This window comes from Chanodichthys erythropterus, chromosome 3 (genome assembly GCF_024489055.1).
Source record: "Chanodichthys erythropterus isolate Z2021 chromosome 3, ASM2448905v1, whole genome shotgun sequence".
NCBI classification, from domain to species: domain Eukaryota; kingdom Metazoa; phylum Chordata; class Actinopteri; order Cypriniformes; family Xenocyprididae; genus Chanodichthys; species Chanodichthys erythropterus.
This window is the reverse complement of record NC_090223.1, coordinates 41,767,877-41,793,525: the sequence shown is the minus strand read 5'-3', so window position 1 is coordinate 41,793,525 and position 25,649 is coordinate 41,767,877. Positions and strand designations below refer to the sequence as shown.

General features: G+C 36.2%; 1 protein-coding gene across 19 annotated transcripts in view; it reads right to left on the bottom strand.

Moving 5' to 3' along the window:
* The window catches only part of srcin1a (SRC kinase signaling inhibitor 1a), a 71,107-nt gene extending 45,773 nt beyond the window's left edge, over positions 1-25,334 (bottom strand). For 11 of the 19 annotated variants that reach the window (XR_010894635.1, XM_067382326.1, XM_067382328.1 and 8 more), the window contains exons 1-5: positions 24,923-25,334; positions 15,914-15,940; positions 12,470-12,526; positions 4,997-5,192; positions 1,145-1,437 (exon numbers count right to left, since the gene is read on the bottom strand). Coding sequence is in view for 18 of the 19 variants with exons in the window: in XM_067382326.1 (XP_067238427.1) it covers positions 1,145-1,437; positions 4,997-5,192; positions 12,470-12,526; positions 15,914-15,940; positions 24,923-25,216 (867 nt within the window). In the remaining variant the exon portion in view is untranslated. Of the gene's footprint in view, positions 1-1,144; positions 1,438-4,996; positions 5,193-12,469; positions 12,527-15,913; positions 15,941-21,453; positions 21,866-24,922 lie in introns of those variants that run through there. The other 8 variants (XM_067382319.1, XM_067382320.1, XM_067382327.1 and 5 more) reach the window with 5 other exon arrangements.
* Positions 25,335-25,649: the final 315 nt, after the last annotated feature.

The window sequence follows — 25,649 nt, the reverse complement described above, 5'->3', positions numbered from 1 at the left end:
GCACTAAATTAACAGAAAAACTAAGCGTGGAATGTTGGACACTTCATGCACTCAACTGTCGCAGCTTTAATTATGTATGAGTAGGAGGGGCTATCAGACTCCTTATAAAATTCACACACTACATGGATGAGTACATAGTGTATAGTGCGTCATTTGGAACACAACTTATGGGCTTTCAAACTGGGGTCCTAGGGTTTTAGAAGGTCAGCAGAACATTTGAAACAAACAAACAAACAAATAATCCTATTTTAGGACTAAAAAAGTAAACATATTTACCTAAAATATTACATGTTGCATTTAATAATTTTAACACACTGTAATTTAGCCTATATTATTTCTGTTTAATCAGAATAACTTTATCCTATAGACAGACGACTTATATGAAAACATAGTAAAAATTTTATATAATAATTATTTATTATTTAAAAATTTGTAAAATAAATGTAAAAAAGGTAAACTTTTAAAAAATAAAAACATACAGAAACTTTATAATATTCTACTTTCCCAATCCTCATAACATATGTAAAAAACAGAATAAACAGACTCAGACATGATTGTGCACACATACTCCCCCAAAAAGGAAATGAGCAGAAACATTTGCATACATTAACTCATGTCTAATGTTAGCTGAGAGTTAGCTTGACCCTCTCAGAGGCTATGAAATGGTAAAGACGACTCGCACCAGAGAAGTAAAAACGAACATTTGATCAACAGAGTGACGCAACATGATTGCATTTCAAAGTCAACCCACATCAAACTCCTGTGGTAGCACAGCGAGCTCACAAAGTGAAACGAACTCCCAAGTGATATGCCAAAAACTGTGCATAATTTAAAAACCTCCGAGTTCAAGAACATCCAAATCTGAAAGACGTCGCTCAATGGATCAAACAACGGGTACCTCCCTTTAAAATATTTAACACGCAAAGAGGACCGTGACGTTGATGTGAAGGTTAGATTTGCCTCTGATCTCGCCACATACTGGGATCTACATCCGTAACCTTGTGATTTCTTATTTTGACTTGGAAAAGAAAACATTCTTTAAATATGGATCATGCTCTGTGTCTTATTTTACCCATAAGCCCATGCTGGGACAATGTAAGATGGCAAACACACTGAATCATTGAATGCGGTAGAAATCTCTCACCCTGAGGTCTCCGTTGGCCAGATGTGCTGCAGGATAGGAGGCATAGATGGGCTCTTTGCGATAGATTTTAATGATGCTGCGGTCCTGTATGTCTCTCACATCCTCCAGCTCGTAGAAGACGTTTCTGGCTTCATCTTTGATCAAGATAGCCGTGTTAGGGGACTTCAGCATTCCTGCTGTCAGCTTCTGAGGGAACATGTGCACGATGAGCGCGTGCAATGTCTCCAAACTGTTGAGCTCATGAGTGATATGAACACGCCTGGTCTCATCTCCGAACTGCAGGAAGAGGACACCTTAGGAGAGAGAGAGAGAGAGAGTTAAGAAGACAGTCAGCAAAGAACACCAGGATTAAGAGTATGTATTTGAATTGCATATAAAATCTTCATCCATTTGAATTACACTGTTTTAGTATAAACTAACAAACTTGATGTGATGCATATTTGTAAGTCATGCATAAATGAAACAGGTAAGATTTTTTTTAATAAACCAAATGTTTTAAATACACAATATTTCCTCCTACCTGAGCGACAGAACATTTTGTGTGTCAATTAATAATATTCTGTCAGAGATGACCCCCTTGACATATGGAGTACCCCAGGGCTCAGTTCTAGGTCCCATTTTGTTTTTATTATATATTCGCCCTCTTGGTGAAATAATTAATGGTTTTAAAAATGTATCTTATCACTTTTATGCTGATGACATCCAGCTGTACTGTTCTTTTAGAGATTCTGAGTTTGACAAGTTAACTGATTTACTGGACTGCCTGTCCTGCATAAAGAACTGGTTATTTAATAATTATTTACAGTTGAATATTAAAAAGACTGAAACTTTAATCTTCGCTCCAGACCATAAGTTATCTCAAATTAAACAGCACCTTGGCTCCTTGGGTTCTTCTGCTCAGACGAGCCTCAGAAATCTTGGTGTTATGTTTGACCAAACTATGTCTTTGGACAGTCATTCTAGACAGCTGGTCAAAAATTGTTTTTACCATTTGAGAAACATTTCTAAATTGAGGGCGCTATTGTCTAAAGCGGACTTTCTTCTCGTCTTGATTACTGTAACTCTCTTTTTACTTATTTAAATAAATCCTCACTGGGTCGTCTTCAAATGGTGCAAAATGCTGCAGCCAGGCTTTTAACAGGAACACGCAGAAGGGCTCATATTTCACCAGTATTATCCTCACTACATTGGCTTCCCGTCAAATTCAGAATTGATTTTAAAATTTGAATTTTGACTTTTAGAGCTCTGCATGGACAGGCCCCCCAGTACATTACTGACCTGTTGACCCCTTATTCTTCCTCCCGTACTCTTCGGTCTTCAGGCCAAAACCTTTTTATGGTTCCTAAAGTTTGTGCGGAAAATTCTGTAGATTCTTTTAAAAAGCAGCTGAAGTCATTTTTATTTAGACAGGCTTTTGGTTGAATGGGTTGTAGGGGTGCTTGTGTTTTATTGTTTTGTGTTTTTTTTGTCATTTGTTTAGTTTTATTTTGTTAGTTTTGTTGTACTCTGTGAAGCACTTTGTGATCTATATCTGTGAAAGGTGCTATACAAATAAAGTTCACTTACTTACATAATAACCAGGCTTATAGTTATCATCAAATTAAAATTGTCAGAATCATACATATTTGAATATGGCTTGTTGCACAACTAACCATATTTTAACCATGTTTATACTGAATAAATGTAATTGTTTCCACAATGAACATTTATGCTGATTCTAAGCGATTTTAAATAATGCATTTTGAAAATATGTTTATTTAAATAGATTCAAATAGTTCATATTAAACTATGCCATGATTTTTGAGTGGAGAAATCATACCTGTTTCATTCACCTTTGACTGACAAATATCAAGTGTGACAAGCATCAAATTAAGTTTATTAGTTTATGTTAAAACTGAGTTAAAACATCTAAATGGATAGACATTTTTTGAGTGCACTAAACTGCTGTCTGAGAGAGTGATGGTCAGATTTTGAGAGGAATGTCGGCGACAGCAAGTCTCATGTTTATGGCTGCTGAACTCCTCCTGTAGACTTTTTGTCATCAGTTTCTGTCAGTTTATCTCGCCACACTTCACCTAATGGGGCAGCAGGCGATTCTAAACTTCCTGCTGATGGGACAATAATCTCTCTGTGGGGAACAGCTCAAACTGAATCACTTTCAGCTTATATTGTGCCCTTGCTGATGTGAAATGAAAGTTCACCACTAGGAGATACTTCACACCATGGAAACTAAAGCTGAAAAACAAACTGTTGAAGGTCAGTTTATGTGAATGCATTGTACTGCTGTAATTAACACACTGCTATTAACTATCAAAAAGTAGAAACATTTCACACTATCTAATTGCAGAAAAGAGAAATGTCATCTTCGGTCGAAAGCAAATAAGTACTGTGGGGCTGATTCGTTTACATGAATCATCTAAACAAAGTGATTAAATCGAATGAATCAGAATTTCCATCGCTACAAATGAAAAACAGGAGAATGTGTTTAATCGTTGTGTCATGTCACTCAACTGTAAAACTGCAACCACAATACAATGTGACATTAAAAAAGGTGATGTACCACTTTGTCTCATTATTATGACAAGGCTTGTTATTTAAAAAGCTACAGTATTTTTTTTGCTGAACTGAGAAAACACTTTAATCATTAATTTTAGCTAGTTACTCCCCAACAGGGCTAATGATTGAAATACTAACTATGGTCTGCAATCTTTCATTTATCCCACACATATTTCCTGAGGTTAATGTGTTGATGTTTCATTCATTCTAACTTGCAAAAACTGTTTGTGTAACTTTGAGTTATTTAAAAGGAAATGAATACTTAATTGTCTATTAAACATCCAAGTACATTTCTGCATAACCTTTGGGTTAATGTACACATTTAACAAAGCTTCTTGCTTCTCAGTTGCACCCTGATATAGTTTCTGAAAAGGCTAAAAGTGTTTTCTGTGATTTATATTTATTTATATATTAACAGTTTAGAAAAGTCTTATAAACACCAATTTAGTTACAGCAAGTTGTACAGTGAATTGGATGAATAAAAGGCACTAGTGAACTTATTTTAGGGGCTTTGTATGTCATTGCATTACAGAATTATTTCACAAATAATATGAAATATTATTACAATTTAAAATAACTTTTCTATGTGAATATATTTTAAAATTAAGGGCAAAGTTGAATTTTCAGCATCATTACTCCAGTCTTCAGTGTCACACGATCCTTCAGAAATCATTACAATATGATGATTTGCTGCTCAAGAAACATGTATTATTATTATTGTGCTAAAAAAAAGTTTTTGCTTAATATTTTTGTGGATTCTGTGATACAGTTTTTACATTACAGTACATACACATATTTAAGTTCACTTTTGATCAATTTAGCATGCTTGCCAAATGAAAAGTATTAATTTCTTTAGTATTAAAAAAAAAATGAAAAAAAATACTGAACTTACTGAATATTTTTGTGGAAACCAGGATGTATCTTTTCAATGTTCTTTTATAAATAGAATATACATTTCAAAAGAACAGCATTTATTTCAAATACAAATCTTTTGTAACATTCTCAAATCTTTACTGACACTTTTGACCAGTTTAATGCAACTTTGCTTAATAAACATTAATTTCTTTCAAACAAAAAATCTTACTTTTGAAAGATAGTGTAGGTCGGACTCAAATCTGCATAACCATTGGAGAACCTGCTAGCTGTGACAGCACCACAGCACGGCCACTAGTAAAGATGTTAACTTATTCTTGTGTGTATGTGGGCATTAGCGAAACAGCCTTTTGAGTTTTAGGTATAGGGGGTAATTTACTGGGAATGGTTGATTGATACTCCGATGAAGTGTGTGTATGTTACCTGGAGAGCGTAGTTTATTCTGGCTTGCAGAGCGGGAGAGAGGGAGGCTCTGACGGAAACGGTTCATGCGGTTGAAGCCCAGCGGCATGTCGGCCTCAGACATGGTCTCCAGAGACTCAGCAGATGCGAAGGACAGTTTAGATGCCTGGTCTGCCAAACCTGACTGAGTGGACTGGGAGTGACGTGGACTACGACTCTAAATGACAGAGAGAGAGAGAGAGAGAGAGAGAGAGAGAGAGAGAGATTTTCAGCATTTTAAATGGCATGATGTAAAAGACAGACATTACTTACTCACAAGAAGAAACCAAGAGCAAATTCCTCCAACCAGAATAAATTGCAACTAAATGTGCCAAGTTTCTACACAACAAGTCTCACAAAACACAACATCACTGCTCCAAGGTGAGAAAACAAAGCAGATAATGTGCACCTGATTGTGTGTGTGTATAATGATGGGAAAAAACAGTAATGCATCGATAGGAAAATCACTCACAGGACAAAGAAGCCTCTGTGGATATATCTCAACAAACAGACTGAGACGCTAACAATTACACAGAACAAACCAGTCTGCCACACTATAGCATATACGTTAAGTCTAAATCGCACACCTGTTGATTTCTTGTTAGATGCTTCAGTATCATTGTTGTGGTTGTTTTGAAGTATTTAATGAAGAGGGTTCAAACAACCGAATCGTGGTGTGTTTCACAAGCTCGGAGACACCTGTAATGAGCTCCCAGGGTGCACTGGGGAAAGACTGGCAAGCTGGTTTTCAGAGCAGGAAACATTCACAGAGCGGCATCACTATACATCAGATCAATTCTCCACTGTGTTGTGAAAAAAACACTTTCTTAATCAGTATTTTTGTCTTGTTTTCCAGTAAAAACAGCCAAACTTCTTTAAAACAAGATACATTTATTTATATATATATATATATTATTTTCTGAGAATAAACACTACCATTCAAAAGTTTGGGTCGGTAAGATTTTTTTTTTTATTTTATGTTTTTGAAAGAAGACTCAGTAGCGGAGCCAGATGGTGATACTGGACACCCCTGGATTTCCTTCACTATACTGGCAGTTTGATGCTGATTTATTTTGACGTGTGACGGTGCCACACATTGTTAATGTATATTAATGTATGTGTTTTTACAGCAAAACTCATCGACACCACTTTTTTTATTCTTGAAGTGAACTTGGTAACACTTTACAATAAGGTTCATTAGTTAACATTAGTTAACTACTTTAGTTAACATGAACTAATAATGAACTGCACTTCTAGAGCATTTATTAATCTTTGTTAATGTTCATTTCAACATTTACTAATACATTATTAAAATCTTGTTAACATTAGTTAATGCACTGTGAACTAACATGAACAATGAACAACTGTACACTGTAAACCAGGGATGGACAACTCCGGTCCTGGAGGGCCAGTATCCAGCAGAGTTTAGCTCCAACCCTAAACAAACACACCTGAACCAGCTAATCAAGGTCTTTAGGATTAGTAGAAAGTTATAGGCAAGTGACTTTTTATCAGGGATGGAGATAAACTCTCAAAATACTTAATTGGTTTGAGTAGGACAATAAATCTCAAAATACTTAATTGGTTTGAGTAGGACAAACTTAAACTGAACAAATTAGTTCAGTTAAATTAACTGCTATGAGTATTTGAACTTTCTGTTTCTTTTGAATTCACAGCACTGACATATTTCAAGCTGAACTATTTGAACTATTTCATTGTTTTGAGTCGTATGATATAATTTCTTTTAATTTAGACTAACTTAAGTTTAACTGAAACTGGGCTGGGATTTTTATTTCCCAGCATGCTTTGCCCATGGCACTCGAAAGGGAGAATTAAGTGTTATATAATGTTTTTTGGTGCAAGATTAATGGTAAGGGAGATTTAGTAGTGATTGACGTTTTGTTATGCTAATTTAAAAGTTTCTGTTAATGTGGGTTTTTGGAGAGTTACCATCATGGTGACAAGTGGCGCATTCTGCTTGGTTAATTGCTATCAAAATATATGAGTTAGCTATCTCAGTTAGGAGCAATTAACATGCATGAATACTACAAACTCAAAACTTGATAGTTCTGCTTACTTAAAATTGGGAACATCATAACTCACAAAATTTGATGTAACGGATTACCTCAAATTTTTTGAGTTAGCCCAACATATTTGGGTTTACAGTGTATTTTAATTAACTAAAGTTAACAAAGATTAGTAAATACAGTAACAAATGTATTGCTCATGGTAAGCTCATGGTTAGTTAACTAATGGACTGACACCTTGAACTTGAGAACACACCACATCTGTATTATAGCCCATTTGAAACAAGTTTAAGGCTTACCATCAGGTTTAGATTTCCTGAACAATTTTTTTACGAACATCACTTTGTAAATTAGCATTAGATCTTTTGCTAATAAACTAATAAAGCTAAAGCTAATAAACTTTCTCATTAAGAAAGGTTTAAGCTTATAACAGATAACTTGTTTACACAGTGCACAACCTCTTTCACACACACACACAAATATGCTGAAGCACAGCGGCTGTAGTGTGGTCGTCCCCTTTCAGATGGTGTCTGAGTGCAAAGGGCTGGAACTGAGCTGATAGATGACCCCCCAGTGTAACTATAATGGGGTCATTTGTTCACAACAGTGAGCAGTCCGGTTGCTACGCATACACGGACGCACATACATACATCTACAAAATAAGAGGTTGTTTGTCTACACAAAGACTGCCAAATCTGCCATAGCTATTCTACGCTAAATGCTATAAATGGCGCTAACATGCACCTGCTATCAGGTTTGACTGCACTGCATATGATGAATTTTGTAAAGAAAATCCCTGCAAGATCAAAATAAAAGTTTTTTTGCAGAAATAAATTTGAAATAAGGGCAAAGATGGGTAAATAAAGAGCAGAGGCAAATGAATGATGGGGCAGATTGCTACATGTATAAGAGCACAAACAGACCTAAAGGTGTAAACTGCTGATAATTAGCATACGGATTTAATACATTTGAGTATTTTTTTTCCCCACCACATTGCTCTAAACAAACTATGAGTGAAAACACCCTCAAGACCATCCATGTAATCAAGATCTCGGCTCTCTCTCAGGCTCTAATGCACTTTCAAATGGCTTTTTGTCAAATGCAATAAACGCGCAAGCTCTCACTTTCGTTTGAAATTTGTATCTGCATCAATAAATATGTCAGCTTGTGTGTCATATTACCTTCCTAAAGTGCTGTATTTTCTGAATTAAACAGAATCAGGAATCCCTGTAGGATTCTCTGCAATAAATCTCCACCTTCATCACAGACACAAACACTTCTTTTGTGTTCCAACAGCAGGAAGGAGGACAACCCCATGCCAAAATACATCTGACTGCAAAATGAAATGAACGAAACAGAATCTGACAGGACTGTAGTGTGAACTGCATACGATTATGGTAAATACACACACACACACACCTAAGAAATCCACTACAACAACAGAAGATGTGATACTGAATGCAACATGAGGGAGTACAAATCTGAGAATGAAAACATGTATATTTATATATTTATGTATATGTATATTTATGTATATTACTCTTAGTTCAGGGGACGTAATCAAATTCTCAGCTTGTGTTTAATTCACTAGTTCACTTGTTTTATAACATGTTGACAGTGGTAAACAGACTTGGCTTGCTGGCTTATATTAATTATATTATATTATATATAAATGTGGAATAGGTTGGTAAAAGGATGCTGAATAAATTCTCATTGGAATGAGGAAAGCAGACTGGTATTATTGTTATATTACAGACAGGATAAGATGAACAAAATTAACTTCCAAAAATGTAGTATAAGTACTATAATGTAAGTTTTTTTATCCTAAAATTCCTTAGGAGAAATTAAAATACACAAATGAGATAATTGCTGAAGTAGAAGACAGTAGAAGCATAGTGCAGTAAAATGAACATGGCTATCGTAGCCCACATCAAGTATTTGATGCAAATATGAGTTCATATTGAAATCATGTCATATTGATTCATATTGAAACCCTAACCCTTTCATGAGAAAAATCTGAGAAAAACATAAAAAAATGGAAATCTGAGAAGTATGGCCACTCCAGCAAAAGTGTCCATTAGTTCTCCATTTAATTTCATTTCCGTCTAGGAGTAACAATTAAGATATTACAGAAACCTCTTTTGTGTGTGTGAAAAAAGAAAGAGAAAAAGAGAGGCATATTTTCTTTTCCATACTTGAAAGAAGTGTGTCTATTCCAGATAAGTAGATGGGAGACATAGTATAATATAATGCATAATGTGCACAATTTTATTAAAATAACGTTATTACATATTACAAAGAGACAGACAGATGAGGAAAAGGAATGATAGAGAGAGGGAGAAGGAAAGAAAATAATTGCTCTTGAGAATAATCTTCCTCTCTCTCTTGCTATTGTTAGACACAGACTGAAGGCATAGCAGAAATTGCTCCAGCAAATTGCAGTAGATTGTTGGCCTATTCAGTCCTATGCTGAGAGAGGCAGAGAAAGCAGGGAAATGGTAAGCAGGTAGGTGGTCATAAAATGGCGGCATTCTCTGCAGCTATCAGTGGGGACTAATAGCGATGATGAAGACTGAAATGATAAGAAGAAGAGGCAGGAAGAGGAGGAAGAAAATGGATTAGTTCAGCACACCTTTACTGTCTCCTGGAGGACAAGCTGTGAGATGTTTCCCAAAACAAGAGATAACGTGTGACATTGTTTGACAAAAACATAAAAAATAAAGCTAAACTGGCAATGTGACGTGTGTCCGTTTGTGTGGCAAACACAACTTTCTGTTTTATGATTCCTTGAAACTTATGAGTCCCATGAAACATAAGTCAAAAAAAAAGAGCTCAAAGACTTGTAGAAGCAAGCTGAAATTGCATGGTTGCTTCAGCAAATGCATTTTTATCTCACATTCGCTTTTATTAACACTTCTATCAATTAGGTTTAGGGTAAGTTTGAGGGTAGGTGGTACGTTATTTTTAAATGTGACAGAGCATTAGTTGTTTAGTGCCACTCACCAGACATGTCATTTCTGAACTGCCATTGTACGTACAACAATAATAATAAAGCGTTTCATTCACATCTGGCTTTACGTACCACTCATTAGACATTTCACTTTACAGAAATGTCGTCACAGGTTTTTCCTATGAGCTTAGCATAAATACAAACAAACTGTGGCCTGTTGCACAAAGCCGGTATCAGTTTCTACCCAGGTAAGTTCAAGATTAGTTTGAGCAAACTGGTTTTTCGGGCTCATGAAGGTGGATTGGTTTTTAGCGGGTTTCATTGCTATGGTAACTTACGCTACACAGCTAACCTGCTCCAGAGCAGGTTTTATTCTGGTTTAGAGATAGCAGACCACAACTCGACCAATCAGGTGCGAGTAGTGACCTGTGTCTGATGTAATAAAGCCACTCCTCCTGTATCTCTCGCTCCAAATTAAATCAGTTTATAGTGAAAAAACTTTCTTTTACTTCTATCTTTTGCTGTTAATTATTTATTACATTTATATTAAATAAATAATAATTATGCATAATTCATATGACATTCATATAATTATTAATTGACAATATTAAACTTTGCTTTTAAATTAAAATAAATATAATACATGCATTAATATATAAAACTCAAACAGGTTGCTTACATGTATTCTTTTGAACTCTTTGTGAAGCTATATATTTGGCCTATTTGTTTGATTCACATGCATAGTCATATATTTTCATTCAGTTGCCTTCTCAAACTTTCACTGCAACAGCAATGTTTATTCCTGCTTTGTAAATGCATTTAATTTCATGATATTTTTCATAACGATCTTTTAATCTTCAGAAGAGACGTGAATTGAACGGCTCTCTCACGAGAAGTGAATCAAACGGACGTTCTCCATGTTCCGTGTGATTGGCTGTTTGCTGCACGTGTCACACTTTCAGGTGCACCTGCTTCAGAGTTGATCACAAACTCTGGATTAAACCTGAGTTGACAGAGAACATTTATACCAAGCTTTGTGAGATCCAAAACCAGTTTGGATTTATCTGGATTTGTCAACTTCGAACCTACTCTGAAACTCAGAGTTTGTTCAACTAGCTTCATGCAACAGGCCACAGGTAGACAACAAAACCTAATCATACAAAACACTGTGATAAGCAGCAGAATTTAACAAAAAATTTCAAAAAAAAAAAAAAAAAAAAAAACTGTGAATCCTCACAAATTTATTCAGTAATGAATCAGACTTCCAAGAGTTTCCTGAAAAATGCTAATTACTTAAAAAGCTAAATGAATTGGAAAACAACTGAAATATTGTCAAGCTACTAATTGTTTATGTTCTTAGCACTGCTTTTTAAACTTAGCTACTCCCCAACACTGTCAACGACAAGCTTTGGGCCCACTCTTCACTGTTAGCATATCCCTAGCTACAACGATTTAAACCTATGCTAATGGAAGAAACAATAAAAAAAAAAAAATGCTAATGAACCAGGGCACATGAAAACACATTTTTACCTCTAGATATGAAGAAATAATCATAGTAAAGAACAAGGCAGCGAGAATGACAGAGGAACCAAATCAACAAATCATTACAATAATTTGCAGAGAGGCTAATTTTATATGGCATAACCAGCCAGTGGAGATTTTTGCTTTTAACAGGCATCTGTTTAGGGCTCAGCATCAGCACCTAATGGAAAAAAAAAATGTTCTGAAAGCATCTGACAATCTATCTTACCATGACAAGAACAAGCAAATGAGATCTAGGAGAGGAGACATGATCAATCCTGTCTGAGTACATAACCTATCCAGAGTATCTGGGTATCCCATAGGCCATAACCAAAATTTTCTCCTGACATTTCCCACAGAAAGCCCATAATTCCTGAGGGCACTAATAGACAAGAACAGAGAATGTAAAGATTAAATATTGGATAAACAAGAGTGTTTGAGGTGTATAATGTTACGGGGGGTCAGATCAGAGGGAGTCCATTAGTCTATAATGACTAATAATATGACTCACAAACACTGAATGAGACGCAGCAAGACCTATAGTCCCAAAATAATGTCGATATGTATTCAAACATGCTGTTTGCATGTTATAGTACCTGGATTTTTCATGATAACAGTCAAGACACAGACATAGAGAATGAGTGTGTCTCTTGACATGAGGAGTGTAACATGAGTAAATAAGTGTGAGAGTGAATAAGAATGAACGGAATCAAGAGGATCCGATTACCGAGTCTCACATAATGACACATTTATCACAGCCTGAGGCCATTTCCTGTATCCTTGTACAATTACACACACCCATCTCTAATCACATATGCATATAATAGACATTTTATCCCTGTTAGAATAAATATCATTCACAATATAATACAGGTTTAACAACAAGGGATTTGAGGGAGTGAGTAAGTATACATGTCTGTTTCTGAACCAACATCCTAACATCATCAGTGTACTCACTGTTGTGGCTTTATGATGATTTTTTCCTAGAGTCTTGTGCCATGGGTTTTTAAGATGCTGTGACAACATAAAAGAAGTTCAGTTTTTAAAAACATCTATAGAGACCCATGTGTTTGTTCTATTAAATTGACTTTAGCTGTAAGACTTAAGAGTTTGATGGGCAGGTATGTAAGAAAATTGAAGCAAGTAAAAGAGAGATAGATGGAGATAGAGAGAAAGAGCAGGGCAATGAGATTTAGAAGATAAAAGCCAGTGAAGCAGATCGTCACAAATCAGCGTCAGACCCGCCTGACCCACAGATCAATGACCTTAAGGATGTCAATGTGAACAGCCAAAGGGGGGAAGAGGGGGAGATCTCTCTCACTTTTAGCTACAATTTTGTCCATATTGTAGAGCTAGAAAGAAAGCCCAAGAAAATAGGCAATTTTCTTCATCATCACTAAGAGTATTATCTAATAAGCTAAAATATTTAATAAACAAACACTCAAAAGTGGGATGTATAGAACTTGGTGCAGATTCAGTGTGGGCCTACAACAGATGTTGAATCACAACATGTACATACAACAGAACATACACCGCCCAGCCCCCCAAAAAGTCACTATTTGGATTTAAATAGGCAAATTACTTAAAGGTGCCCTAGAACCAGTTTTTACAAGATGCAATATAAGTCTAAGGTGTCTCCTGAATGTGTCTGTGAAGTTTCAGCTCAAAATACCCCATAGATTTTTTTTTAACTGCCGATTTGGGGGCATCTTTAACTATGCACCGATTCAGGCTGCGGCCCCTTTAAATCACACGCTCCCTGCCCCCCTGAGCTCTCGACTATAATACAGCGCATTTTAGGGATGCTCATTTCGGTTAAATTTCTCGACCGACAACCGACGCTCATTATCCGATTATTAACCGTTAACTGATAAGATTATAATATTGTATAGCCTACATGATGATAATATGACATATATATGACATTAAATAAAAAATACAATTGACGAGTGTCTGTGTCTTCCACGGGTTTATTTTAACATGCAAACAGCAGCATAGAACAGATAAACAAGAAATTTTCACACACCTGCAGCGTTTCTGACAACAGAAAAAAACAATTTAAATAAAAGGCATAAAATAAATAGGTCTACACTAAATATTTTTCACTTAAATGTTTAACAAATTAAGATGACAAAACAAAAACACGGTGAATCCATTGAAGCTTTGAACAACCGGTATTTTAGACATTTTTCCGTCAAATAAAAATAGCAGGCCTACCTCAATCTACACATTGTCTAGTTTTTATTTTAAAAAAGTAACATGTCTACGTGTTGTGGGGTTAGTCTGGAGCGCAGCCTGTTGACCGTTAGACCCGCTGCAGAAAACACCCTCTCAGATGGCACTGATGTCCCAGGAATACAAAGATAACGCCCCGCGAGTTAACAACTAAGCATATATGTATATATAGCATATTTTTCTTTAACCATGCAGCAACCTGCAAAAAAACAAACAAACAAACAAAAAAAAAACGTTTAACTGATAGTATCAATTGGTTAAAATTCTTACTTTCGGTTAATGGTTAAACGGTCAATGTGAGCATCCCTAGTGCATTTACAAAGTTCACACAGCTAATACAACCCTCAAATGGATCTTTACAAGATGTTCGTCATGCATGCTGCATGCATGTATCGGATCATGTGAGTAAAGTATTTATTTGGATGTTTACATTTGATTCTGAATGAGTTTGAGGCTTTGCTCCATGGCTTAAGCTAACATTACACACTGTTGGAGAGATTTATAAAGAATGAAGTTGTGTTTATGAATTATACAGACTGCAAGTGTTTAAAAATGAAAATAGCGACGGCTCTTGTCTCCATGAATACAGTAATAAATGATGGTAACTTTAACCACATTTAACAGTACATTAGCAACATGCTAATGAAACATTTAGAAAGACAATTTACAAATATCACTAAAAATATCATGAATATCATGGATCATGTCAGTTATTATTGCTCCATCTGCCATTTTTCGCTATTGTTCTTGCTTGCTTACCTAGTCTGATGATTCAGCTGTGCACAGATCCAGACGTTACTGGCTGCCCTTGTCTAATGCATTGAACATGAGCTGGCATATGCAAACATTGGGGTCATACATATTAATGATCCCGACTGTTACGTAACAGTCTGTGTTATGTTGAGATTCGCCTGTTCTTTGGAGGTCTTTTAAACAAATGAGATTTATATACTCACTGTATGTCATTTCCATGTACTGAACTCTTGTTATTCAGCTATGCCGAGGTAAATTAAATTTTTCATTCTAGGGCACCTTTAAGAGTCATTTTCACACATGAATTAGCACTTATGAATACAGACCAGAGTCCTGCACGCAGACGGGTACCCGACGGTTGACCCACCAAAGTTTATGTAACGGGTGGAATAATATCACACGCACACGCACGGTTGGCACGGGTGTACTGTGGGTCCAATAGCCAAGGCTATTCCAACTCAATTGCTGCTTTCAAATGGTCCCGTGCTTATTTGTGTTCACGCTCTGTCGAAGACCGTTAAAGGCATCTGATTGAAAGCTAGAGATTATATCAAAGGGAGCACGCTTTGCTCACTTTATGTATTAAATATAGGCTATTCATAATTTGAATAAAAGTTTTAGAATATTTTTTCGTGCTGCTACAAAGAGAACCAGCGGCCAGGTAAACACTGCTGAGTTTCTGAAGAGACAACCGCGTTTAAATGCCGAGTGGGTTGGCTAAAATTCCTGTTTCTGTCGGATATCGGGTTGAGTGTTCTGTTAATAACTGTGGGTGTGGGGCAGGTGCGGGTTTATCAAACAGGACCCGAGCAGGACTCTGGTCCAGACCTTAAATTTATTGAAAGTCTTTGAGTTCTGCTGGAGTAGACTTTATAGAGTGCTTAATTCTTGCATTGTAAATACAAGATCTTGACTAAAAAATTATGCACCTCTTGATGGAAATAAATGTTGTGAGGTTATTTCCATCAAGAGGTGCATAATTTGGTCAAGATCTTGTATTGACAATGCAAGAGTCGAGCACTCTGTAAAGTCTACTCCAGCACATCCTAAACACTTAACAACATATAACATGCTAGAAACATAATAATCACTGTAATAATGATCCAGTCATAGACTAGAGCCTTGAGTCATAGACCATGTCTATTTAAATCCAAACAGCGACTGTTTGTTTGTGTTTATGTGTATGTGTATATATATATATATATATATATATATATATATATATATATATATATATATATATATATATATATATATATATATATATATATATATATATATATATATATATATATATATATATATATATATATATGTTCTTTTGATATGTGTTATATATATATGTAAAAACACATATCAGAAGAACAGAGCTTTTGAGAAAAGAACACACACAGAAGTAGTCAAAGCACTGACCTTAAAGCTCCAGTAGTTTGGCTGTTGCTATGGAGAAAGAGAAAAGAGGGAAATATTTAGACATTTATCTCTGTGTGATGACACCTTAAACACAGTCACCATCTCCGACCATGTGACATCTTTTGTGATAAAAGTATGAGAAGGAACAGAGAGAGAGAAAGAGAGAGACAGAGGGCACATCCCAGTGAAGAGATTTCTAAAAAACTGGACAAACTCACATTCATTTCAACACACTCTCAATAATATTATTTTATTTTGCTCTTTTATTTATGCCCAATTTATAATTTAATATTTTCATTTAACATGTTTTTGTTATGTTCATCAAGGCTTAATTTATTTAAATCAAAAATACAGTAAAAACAATTATATTATGAAGCATTATAAACTGTTTTCTATATGAATATATTTTATAATGTAATTTATTCCTCTGATGTCAAAGCTGAATTTTCAGCATCATTACTCCAGTCTTCAGTGTCACATGATCCTTCAGAAATCATTCTAATAAGATGATTTGATGCTCAAGAAACATTTATTATTATTATCAACGTTGAAAACAGTTGTGCTGCTTTTGCAATTTTGTGGAAACTGTGAAACTTTTTTTTCAGGATCTTTTGATAAATAGAAAGATCAAAAGAACAGAGATAAAAACCTTACGTAACATTATAAATGCCTTTACTGTCACCTTTGATTAATTTAATGTGTCCTTGTTGAATAAAAATCATTCTTTTAAAAAAATATTACTGACCTCAAACTTTTGAACGGTATTATATGTAGTATTAACCAGACTTTTCATGGCACATATGCTGCTTCAAATGCATCTCTGCAAATTAAAGATGGCATTAAAGCACATGGTGACACAGTGACACATAATTCCTCTAGCCTGGTCGTCATATGGAGCTGTTCTGAATGGGCTGGCCCTCTAAATGAGCCTGCATGAAGGTATTTTGAGGCTTTCTCTCAGGTGTCCATCAGCAGCCCTGTCTGAATAACTAACTGACAGGATTGCAGCAAATGAGAAAAAAATTAATTAAAAAGATTCCCTCTGTGTCTATGCCTGGCCTGCTGCCCAGACCTATCAATCATACCGAAATTGGTAAGCTGTCTGCAGCGATTTCACCTATCTCTCCCAATTCGTCTGTGAATTTCACTTTTACAGAAAGTCGAAGACTTCATCAGCATAATCCGTTGTAGTCTTTAACTTTCTCTGCAACTGTAACTCTTTTGTTACCATTATATACTGTATATCTATCAAGTAACTTCAATCACTGTTGTTTCCACTAGAGAATGTTTTGAGATGGGAATGACACTGTGGATGAAATAATATTTTTAAAATTGATTCTCCTGTGATGTACAGTATTTCGACTGTTTGACATTGTTAGACAACAAATTAAATAAACTAGTGAGAATGTGAGTGCGGTTTGACAGAGTTTATTCTCATAATTTAGATTATTAAGGCCCCATGAGTGTGTCCTAAAGTGCCCAGAGGTGCCAAATATTCTTTGAATAAAACTCAGACTGCCGCTTATTTGTTGAACTCTACCCTGATCGATCAAGACCTTTCAATATTTCATGTGCAAGTCTAGACTACATAGTCAGCTGATAAAAGTGTGTGTGTGCAAACATACGTTTAGAGAGGAAAACATATTAATTTAAAAACACTTGAAGCATATAAACATCAACTAAATATTTCCTTCTACACAAGGACAAAAATATGTTGAACAAAGTCCTTTGAAGCATGATGTTGATCTCAATGGTGTATAATAGCACACTGCTCATATAGCAATAGTCCAGCATTATATTTCTAGTAAAATTCACCTGCTTTCAACTTGCAGTTCATCCTGGTTCTGAGCACTGCCCTAGGGATCAGCAATATGAAATATACATGAAACACTACAGCAATCTTGTTTTCACAGATTGACAAATACACAAAAACCTACAGGCTGAGGTTAAGACATCAGCATACACACATTGCATCAGTCTCTCCAAAAAGGAAATACCTTATTACATGTTTTATGGGGACTTTCCATAGACATAATGATTTTTACGTGTGCACACGCACACATTTAATACATACAGTATTTATTATGTAATATATATTAAATATATATTACATAATATTCATATTTCAGTGTTGGTCAGTGTATCTGTGCTGCTGATCTCTGGGAAACCAACAATCCCTTCTCAGATAATCCTGTGTTTATTCTGTTGTGGAGCAGGTTTAACTGGTTTCTGTGTCTGGGCTGCTTTAATGATTGATTCAGCATGCTCCTCCAGACAGAAATGGGCCAGATAGAGGGGCAGGACCTCACCTGCGGGGACTGATTCTGGGTTACCTGATGTCAGGTACTACTGAACGGCAGATGGACCCACTGCATTACTGCCAGGAGGTGTTCTGGTACTGAACTTCAGCCTAAAGGCAAGCGTTTTGTGCAGTTGATAGTCAAAGCAGGGAAATAAACTATACTCTGAAACAGCTTGAGATTTAAGTGCCTGCTCGAGAACGTAATATTAAATGTCCCCCAGCAGCATTTTCAAACCAAAGCACTCTCATATTACGTGGGACATGATAGTCTCAAGCATGAAATGCACGACAGTGGGTTTATACGCCACTTATATTCAACACACACACAAACATTCATTTAAATCTAAACTGAATGCGCATTAAGTAATTTCATGTTCAGGATTCAGTGGACTTTAAAATGACACCTATCAACATACAACGCAAAAGATTTTGGCTATCAAAAAAGTATTATTTCTTTATCTTTAAACTCTACCCATAAAATGCAACTTTATTTTAATGCTGTAGAAAGGGGTGTGTGTATATTATATATATATATATATATATATATAAAAAAAAATATATACACACTAATACTAATATATTTTTTAAAAATCTTCAAAAAGTTGATCTACAATAAATAGATATACAATAATATAGTTATTATATAATAACTATATTTTCACTGTGTTTTCATTTTTGGGTTGTATTGTTAAAAATACCATATTTTCAAATAAAAAAATATAATATTAAATGACACTCATAAATTATATTCTAAAAATAAGTACTAGCAGGCCTAAAATGAGATTAGTCAGCTTTAGCTAACTTCGAGCAAAATGCTTCAGGAAAATTGTCTGAAAAGTATGGCTAGGTTAGTGCCACACACACACACACACACACACACACACACACACACACATACTTGTTTTTGTGAAATGTGGGGACATTCCATAGGCGTAATGGTTTTTATACTGTACAAACCGTATTTTCTATCCCCCTACACTACCCCTATCCCTAAACCTAACCCTCACAGGAAACTGTGCACACTTTTACTTTGTCACAAAAACTCATTCTGTATGATTTATAAGCCTTTTGAAAAGTGGGGACATGCTGAATGTCCTCATATTTCACCTCTTTTTGTAATACCTATGTCATACCCATGTCATTATACACATTTGTGTCCTGATATTTCACAAAAACAAGTACACACACACACACACACACACACACACACACACACACAAAACCTCCATGGCCATTTCAATTTGTGCTGTGGTCTCCAGCCAAACCACAGAGGAAGTGAAAAATTCACAGCAATGAAAAGTCTACTAAATCATTTCAATGTGACAGCCCTAAATTTCTCTCTTTGACATAGCTTTTGATAAATAACTGAAATAACACAACTACCGACACCATCATATTGGATCATAATTGTGGGCCGCCTCAGAGTCTTATGGATTTATGCACTGCAGGGCTGTGGCTTGGTGATGTTATTTTCCCCTAACAAGCAGAATTCCATGGAGCAGTATGAGGCCAGCGTCCTCAGTTGCTAAGAAACAACACTAAATGGGGGATAATTGGCTGTCTAAGCTGCGGCTGCTTTTGCCAGCGGAAAATCAACAGCATACTTAAGAATTAATAGACAATACAGGTGCAGCTAAAAGGAAACATTTAAAAAAGGGATGAATCATGTAAAACAGATTTTTCCAGAATGTCAACATGCAAAGACATAGATCACATGAAATAAGGCACATCCAAAATACATTAATAAAAGGTATACAGCTGTTGTGACTGCGGTTATGCCCACTGAGTGGCAAAAAGTCTAATGGCAGCATTGGTTTTCAGCGCGAATGCCGCGAAAAACAGACTAAAACAGGGAAGAGCTTTGCGAGGTGTATTTTTTTACAGACTGCCAAAAGCTGAAGAAAAGAGAAGCAAATGGATCACTGCAATTCACAGAAATGGAGCGAAATGGATTTGCATTTACCATTTTGTCAATATGTTGAATTTTGGGGTAAAATCATACATTGTACTGTTATATATTGTATTGACAACTCATCAATTAAATATTTACAATCTCATACTCTGCACAATTGGGTTGTTTTTAAATAAACACTGACAAAACTATACAAGTTTTTGAACAGGATGATATATATAACTGATAAGTAATCACCCGGATTTAGACCTATATTGTATTCATATAAAGTGTTCACAGGCAAATTTGGTTTATGCATTTCCCCGGCGTCAAAACCAGGCACATATAAATGTCAGGAAATACGATTGCATGGCTGTATGTCAATATTCACAGATTACTGGATCTTTGGTAAGTTGTAATAGGAACACTATCAAGTCCATTCTTTAGTTTAATAGTTTGTTTTACTCGCATTTTTGCAGTTTCCCTTATTAAATTCAGTCATGCAGCAGACTCTTTTGCCACTCAGTCCCGCTGAGGGGGCATATTCCGGCGGGGAAGTGACGTCAATGCTTATTTGACTAACATACCTAAAAATTCTGCAGGTTTGTTGGGAGTTTTAAATTTGGAAGTAAATTGGATAACGATATTGTGCCTTTTTATCAACGTGCACTGACGCACTGAATAAAAATTGTTGAAGGAAATGCATCAGCACCAAACTGCTTTGGCACATGGAAGTTAACCTATCAGAGGTTATAACCCAACCCCAACCCTACAGACTTAAAGGTACAGTAACAAGAAAAGCTAAACTGTTAAATGCTAAGAGGGTAAAATGGTATTGAAATAAAAATTCTGACTAGCATTATTCAGAAGGAAAAATCAAATACTTCAAAAGTGCATTAGAACATGTCCCCTTTAAATCCACCTTCTGCATGCATCTGAAACGTAGTGGCATTTGTTTGCAAGTTAAATGCCACCATGTGCACCTATACATGAGCATTACAACCCAAAGCACCATTATTACAGCAAAAGCACATCCTCATGTGCACTAAACACAACAATCAGGCCTGAATACTAGTTGCATCTGATCCTGTGACCAGCATTAGTCTCCATCTGAGAAACATGTGTCAACCCAGCAAGATTACTGGAGCTATACACCACCTGACCCGCATGCAAAACGGCTCTTACCTCTCACATGCACACACGGACACAAATACATGCATTGATACATGTTTCCTCTTCTTGACATGCACACTCACACTAACCCAATTAGTATCCATCTGCATACAGTCACCACGTCAAACAATCTCACAATAACCAAACAAATGAAGCCGTCAGGTCGAATCTCACCTGCACCTGCATGCGTGTGCGCTAGTGAGTGTGCGTCCTCCCTGCACACACACGCACATGCACACTAGCTAGATGCCTTCAGTCTTAGCAGCTGGCTGTCAGGTGTGCAGAATACTCATTCTCTTATTCCTGCCCTCTCTCTCTGTCTCCGGCACATGCGACGGCAGGTTCTTTATTTAATTCATTACAGCATCGACTGGCTACTGGCTGCTGCTTTAACTCTTCCGTGCTAGAGTCTCTGGAAAAGGCTGGCAGAGGGTAATTAACTCTCCTCCTGCCGGTTTACACACCGTTGCACTCTTCTGTCTGCTCTCTCCCTCTCTTTTTGTCCTCCTCCCCTCCCCCTTTCCATTATTCCACACAGGCTATAGATAGGCAAATAAATAAGAAGGAATTCCTGTGATGCGTCTTCCTTGTGGATATTCCGAAACCCTTCCCCTTTTCCTCTGCTCAGTTTTTTTTTTGCCTTCTCTGTTTCTCTCTCACTCTCTTTATTCCTTGTTCTCTCGCTTTCTCATTCTCTCCAGCCTGACCTTTGCAATATGATATCACCAGTTTCCATATAAGGGCGGTGTTGCCTTGGCAACTATGGACTCCACCTGTCTCTCACCCAACCTCCCTGTCTCTCTCTCTCTTTCATTTGATCCTATCGTCTATTACACACTCGCTGGGCATTAATGTCATGCACAGGTATATACTGTGACGAGAATCACATACAGAGAGGATGAGAGAGCTGTAAAATAGGTGATAAAAATACAAAGAGAGACTTTCAAAACAGCCCTGCTGAAAATACTAGCTTTCCATGTTTGGTGCTAGTCTAGATAGTGGACTACCATAGCCATTTTATTTGCCGACAAAACATGCTGGTCAAATGGATAGTTCACCCTAAAATTAGAAATAAATAATAAATAAATTCAAACCTGCATGAATTTCAGTGTAACAGAAGGATTGTGTTGTTCGCTCTAGTCAATAATGGTGGCTTCAAGCATCATATTTCAGTCATATTAAAGTACTCTATGATCCCTTACGATACATTGTAAAATATAGATACGAAATATATATGCATCTTTTTTGATGTCATTCATTGTAACTGCATGGAAGAGAGCAACATTTAGATTAGTGGTCGATTGATTTATTGCCAAGGCCATTATTTCAGGCGACACGTTTTTCTGTTTTCCCCAAGTGATGGGAGCCACTTTTATTTTTTATTTTATTTTATCTGGACTTTTATTTATTTGTATTTTTACAGCTATAAGAGTGGCAGCTCCTGAGTTCTCATTCTTCATCTTCATTAGTTTACTGTCTTTGTTTAACTGTTCTGTCAGATAAATTAGATACGCATGTTTAAAAAAGAAATTAAACAGTATATGAAAAAGTATTGTAGGGTTTGCCTTTCTAAGCAAATACACATTTATATAATTTCAACAAGCCTTTGAATATCTTATAAATATTAATTCCATGAACAGTTATGTTCTTAACACACACACAAAATATTATAGGATTAGAGTTGCTATCTACAGTTTCAATTTCAAATTCAATTTCAATTCAAAATATTTCTAATTTTGTAAAAATTTAAATAGTAAATTTAATTGTAGCATGTTTTATTTTTAAAAATAAATAATGTGATATATATATATATATTAGTGGTGGAACGGTTCGCTGTAAAAAAAAACGAACCGTTCGGTTCTCCACCCACGGTTCGGCACGCGCATCCTAAACCTGACTACGAATCTATAATATGGTGTGAATACAACGTGTGGAACAGACAGGCGGATTCTGCTAATGTATGTTTCATGCATTCTGGTTTCCCAATACGTTACAATAGCGATGATCAAAAGAACATGGACAAAACAGTCCATATATAAAATATATACATACACATGAGATGAGTTTGGAATGCTGGTGACCAGAAGTGCAGGTTGTGTCAAAAGAAAAAAAAAAACAAGAAGAAAAAAGGCTAGCACAATAAATTATTTTCTATACAGGAGACAAATATATGGAGAGATAAAGGGCTGATGGGTATAATTAGAGGATTGAAGGAATAAAGCCTCTTTTTCAACACTTATCCCTCTAAAAATATCAGCACAGGCAGATTGGAAGACTTGAGCGTAAATGTGTCTGTTACCTGCGTGTCTCTCTCTCTCTCTCTTCATGCACACAGCTGATTGGCTGATACTGGTTTGATGCAGTGACATCATCCATATTTGAATTCAACATTACGTCACCCTCCTCCATAAGAACCAGTTGTTCCATTCACTGAGTGATTGCTGTTTTGCAGTTTTCTAACATGCAACTGCCTGTTTTCTACGGTGAGTACAAAATGTTTCAATGACATTTTGACATCTTCTGTCAAGCTGTGTGAAAGCTAGGAAAATGGGGGCATATATTAAGTCTATGCCACTAGTCACAGAAGTGTTTATATGTACCGTAGGCTCTATGTGTCACTGTCTCCTTCACAAGACCTCTCAGAATTCAAAACCATGTGTTGTGCATCTTGTGTGTGAAAGTGTGTCCATGCATGCTAAATGTAAATTAAACAAGCAGCATACGTTCCTGAATCAACATGCTGGGAAAATATTCCTTTTACCCAATCAGAGATTAATCTTAAATAAAAAGGCAAAAATCAACCAATCCCAGCCCTCACCCTAAAATCAAACACCAACGCTTGGTTGATTACAGTGTTGTTTTAGGAACAAGCAAGGATGTTGAACCAAAAACATGTCAGACTTGTGTACACACACACACATTGATACCAACATTGATAAAGATAAGATAAATTTCTTGAGCACTAAATTATATTAGAATGATTTCTGAAGGATCATGTGACACTGAAGACTGGAGTAAAGACCGGAGATCTGCCATCACATGACTAAATTACATTTTAAAATATATTCAAATATACTTTTATAGTGATATTTCACAATATTACTGTTTTCACTGTATTTTGATCAAATAAAAGCAGCCCAACTTTTGAACAGTAGTTTACAATGTCACATATAATATGCTATCCAATGATATCCACTCAAAAAAAGATTGAAAATATGTTAAAAATAGCTAAATTAAATAAACATAGAAAAATGTTTCTTAAAGAAGTCCATGAACAGAAGATACTGCATTTTCAAATTATTATTATTAAATAATAAACTAAAATAAAAAAAACTTGGCCCAACAAAAATTATATAATAATGATAATAATAATAATAATAACTTATTTGTAGTAAAATAAAATAAAATAAAATAAAATAAAATAAAATAAAATAAAATAAAATAAAATAAAATAAAATAAAATAAAATAAAATAAAATAAAATAAAATAAAATAAAATCTGTAACCCAAACCCTTACCATTAACTACCTCTTAAACCAGCCCTAAACTCGACCCTGGAATATGATTGGTGAATCAGAATGCTGTTCCATGACTTACAACAATGTTTATCCAGCAACACCATAGAAAGTAAGCCTTGTACATACCTGTTCACGTGCGCTTCTCTCTGCGGTGCCCCTCATGCTGCCGTGTGAGGGGGATGGAGAGGGCGGTAGGGAGTGCTGGGGCGGGTACTTGTTCTTCAGGTGGTCCATGAAAGCGTCCCTCTTGCGTTCCATGTCAGCCTTGTGCAGATTGGTGAGGGCCTCCAGGCTCTGGGCGGCGATGACCGTGTGCCGGTGCTCAGAGGTGTGGACCAACCCCACGTTGGAGAACCGGCGCGTGCTGTTTCCCAGCGTGCGATATTCACGTGGGTACTCCAGGTCATCGGTCGAGATCATGTGACCTCCGCCACGCTCCGGGTCTGGTTTGAGAGAGGAATGAAAAGGGGGCGAGGAGGAGTTGAGGAATGTGAAAAGTGTGGCACCAGCACACACGCATTCATACGGTCATGCACGACCACACGCACGCATGCAACAGCGCAAATGCATTCGCAGACAGACAGATGGTGGAAGGAGAATGGGGTGAAGGGGAGGAAGAGAGAGAAATGGGATGAGATGTTAGACTTATTACAACAGAAAAGAGCACAAGAGCGAGTGGCTGCTCCCTGCAGAGCTATTGATCTCAGGTTTAGTCGAAAAGAGGGAACTAAGAAAAAAGTAAAAGCGCTGAGCTATAGATCAGAGAAAAGAATGGAGACAAAATTTCTCTGTAGGGGATTACATTTTGCTTTGCCTGTCGGTTCGCCTCTGTCATCTCAAGTGGCGTTTCTTG